This window comes from Apaloderma vittatum, unplaced genomic scaffold (assembly GCF_000703405.1).
Source record: "Apaloderma vittatum isolate BGI_N311 unplaced genomic scaffold, ASM70340v1 scaffold22781, whole genome shotgun sequence".
Classification (NCBI taxonomy): Eukaryota; Metazoa; Chordata; class Aves; order Trogoniformes; family Trogonidae; genus Apaloderma; species Apaloderma vittatum.
Genome location: NW_009697848.1, coordinates 14715 through 17304, shown reverse-complemented (window position 1 = coordinate 17304; position 2590 = coordinate 14715). Strand labels below are relative to the sequence as shown.

General features: G+C 40.9%; 1 protein-coding gene across 1 annotated transcript in view; it reads right to left on the bottom strand.

The window, feature by feature from the left end:
* KIAA0922 (KIAA0922 ortholog) overlaps positions 1–2062 on the bottom strand; it is a 46946-nt gene extending 44884 nt beyond the window's left edge. Inside the window, exons 1-2 of the mRNA XM_009877797.1 lie at positions 2004–2062; positions 982–1105 (exon numbers count right to left, since the gene is read on the bottom strand). Coding sequence (XP_009876099.1) covers positions 982–1105; positions 2004–2062 — 183 coding nt within the window. The remainder of the gene's footprint in view (positions 1–981; positions 1106–2003) is intronic.
* Between the last annotated feature and the right edge of the window lie 528 nt (positions 2063–2590).

The following is a 2590-nucleotide window of genomic DNA, read 5'->3' as shown; positions in this document are numbered from 1 at the left end:
ACTTTCCCTCCAGTCCCTTCCCCAGCCTCGTTGCTCTCCTCTGGACCCGCTCCAGCCCCTCAAGGTCTTGCTTGCAGTGAGGGGCCCAGACCCGCACACAGGGCTCGAGGGGAGGCCTCACCAGTGCTGAGCACAGGAGCAGAATCACATCCCTGCTCCTGCTGGCCACACTGTTCCTGATACAAGCCAGGATGCCATCGGCCTTCTGGGCGACCTGGGCACACTGCTGGCTCACGTGCAACCGGTTGTCAACCACACATAGACAAAACATCCTCAAAAATGCTTCCCCACATATAGATACCCATTACAAAGTGAATCAATTCCCTCCCCACGACACACAGTTAAATGAGTCAAGCTGAACTTGGACAACACAATCAGTAACCCAGTAGGTCGAACTGAAAGAAGAGCAACGTTTATGTCTGCACAGTAATACCCATTCAGACACAACAAAAACACAAATCAGATGAAAGCATAATAAAAACCCTTTTCAAATCAGCAAAAGATAAAATCCGGGCTTCACCAAACTGAGATCACTGCAATTAATTTTTAACATCTTGGATCGTAAGGCAATTCTGCTCATAATTGCAACAGAAAATGCATAAAACATTTCACTGCAGTATTTTTTGCGGAATACGCAAGACCATTCAAAAGCCTGAAAAATTCAAGGGTGTAAAACAACCATATGCCCATGGATTACTGTGCAATGCTGCACAGAGCAGAATAAGATTCAAACAGCCTCTTTAACACTGAAAAATTCTTTGCTACTGTAAAATATATTTCCTACTGTAGGTTTTGGATGTCCTCTCCCTTACTAATCTAAGCTGAAGTGAAAAAAAAAAATGCTAGCGAAACAGTAAAGAAGTTGGAGGCCCAATAAAAAAGCACAAGGAGAAAGCACAGCATGAAAAACTTAGGCCAAAGGAAGCGTGAAGGGCTGGCACTTGGCCATTACATAGTTTCCAAAAGTACATCAACACTCACCCGGCTATGAGCAGGAGACACATGAAACTGTCTAGTAGTTGTAAACACTGAATTCACTACAACTTCTCTATCTCTACTAGGGTTGTAGGCATGCAGCATTTTAGCCCTGGGTAGTCCCAGCAATCTAGAGGAGGGGAGAGTGAAAGAGAAAGAAATTATTCACTTTATAAACATAGGCAATGCACAAAAAAACAACAAGCACAAATCACTCTAAAACACGTTGACATGCAACAATTTCCTAACTATAACCATTCTTTGGAAACATGCCAACCAAATTTTGGCCCTTAGTACACAAAGGCAAATAAGTAACAGTGGCATGTGAGAGGTGCACTTAGCCAAAACTCATTTGTGTCACCTGGAGTTTAAGAAAAAAACAACTTTTAGAGTCACAAAGTTTTCAATAAAAAAGTTTAAGTAAACAAATTCTTGGTTTACCAGCTAAAGCAAAGATTCTCTAAAGGCTTGTGCCTTAATACATCCTAAACCTCAGAATCTTATATTATTCTATGCGTCCTGTGAAACATTTAACTCACAAGGGGAGCATGTTTCTTTTTGGTTATTGATAGAGCAAAGGTTGATTATCATTCAAGAATAATTTTTAAAGTTTCTTTAGAGGAGAAGTTAAAAAAAACAACCCTCAAGTGTTCTGCCAGGATGTTTTGCCTGGGACTTTCTGGATTTTATTCGCAAAAGTCAAAGAAGGCAATAAGCTGCCCCTCCACTAAGAATGCAAATTTTCAATAAATGTACTACCAGCACAAATAAGTGATACACTTAAAATGTACCTAGACCATGTTATGATTCCCTTTTGCTCCTTCCTGGGGCTATGCTGAGTTTCTTTTACAATGTATTGCAATGCAAGAAACACAGTTCCAGCTCTGTGACAATTACTATTTCTTTTTTTTTTTTTCTTCAAAGAATAGCATCATCTCAGCTAATGCTCTTTGCACAAATGTAGCCCAGTATAGTTGTTCCTCTCCACTTCATTATTAATCGAAATAACAGTAATGTAAGATACTCACTGCATTCCAAAATGCAAAACTGATGGATGAAAATGTAAGGCCTTCCCATTTGGAGGCATCTTTGCTGAGAAGCTGAAAAAAAAGGAAAAGAAGCCACAATTAATGTTTAGTGGGCACAAAGGAAGATATGTTACAGGCTCTGACTCATTATACTCTACACACATTCTCTTTCCAAATTTTTCATACATTCCTCTCGCTGCCCTAAGACTGACCTTTCAAGAAGGTCTCCATACAACAGCACATGCTGGAAAGCTCATGCCAATAGAAGCGAAGTTTCAGAAGTATCTCATTTTAGAGGGAAGCCTCCCTTGGAAAACTTTCCTTCCTCAGTCACACTGGTACACCTCTTCATGGGGCTCCACAGTGAGGTATGGTGGAAAAACAACTTAAAAAAGAGTCCCGGGGAATGAAAATTACATCAGCATGGAGCAGATCCCCAGTCTCGTCAATTTGACATTCACACAAGCACGCCTGAGAGATGCAGAGGTCGAGGAGTAAACAGCAGCCTGGGCAAGTGCCAACATCAAAAGAAGTGTTGCCTAGCTGTGGCTTTAATGCAAAAGCCAATTCATTTCTTATATGCAAAA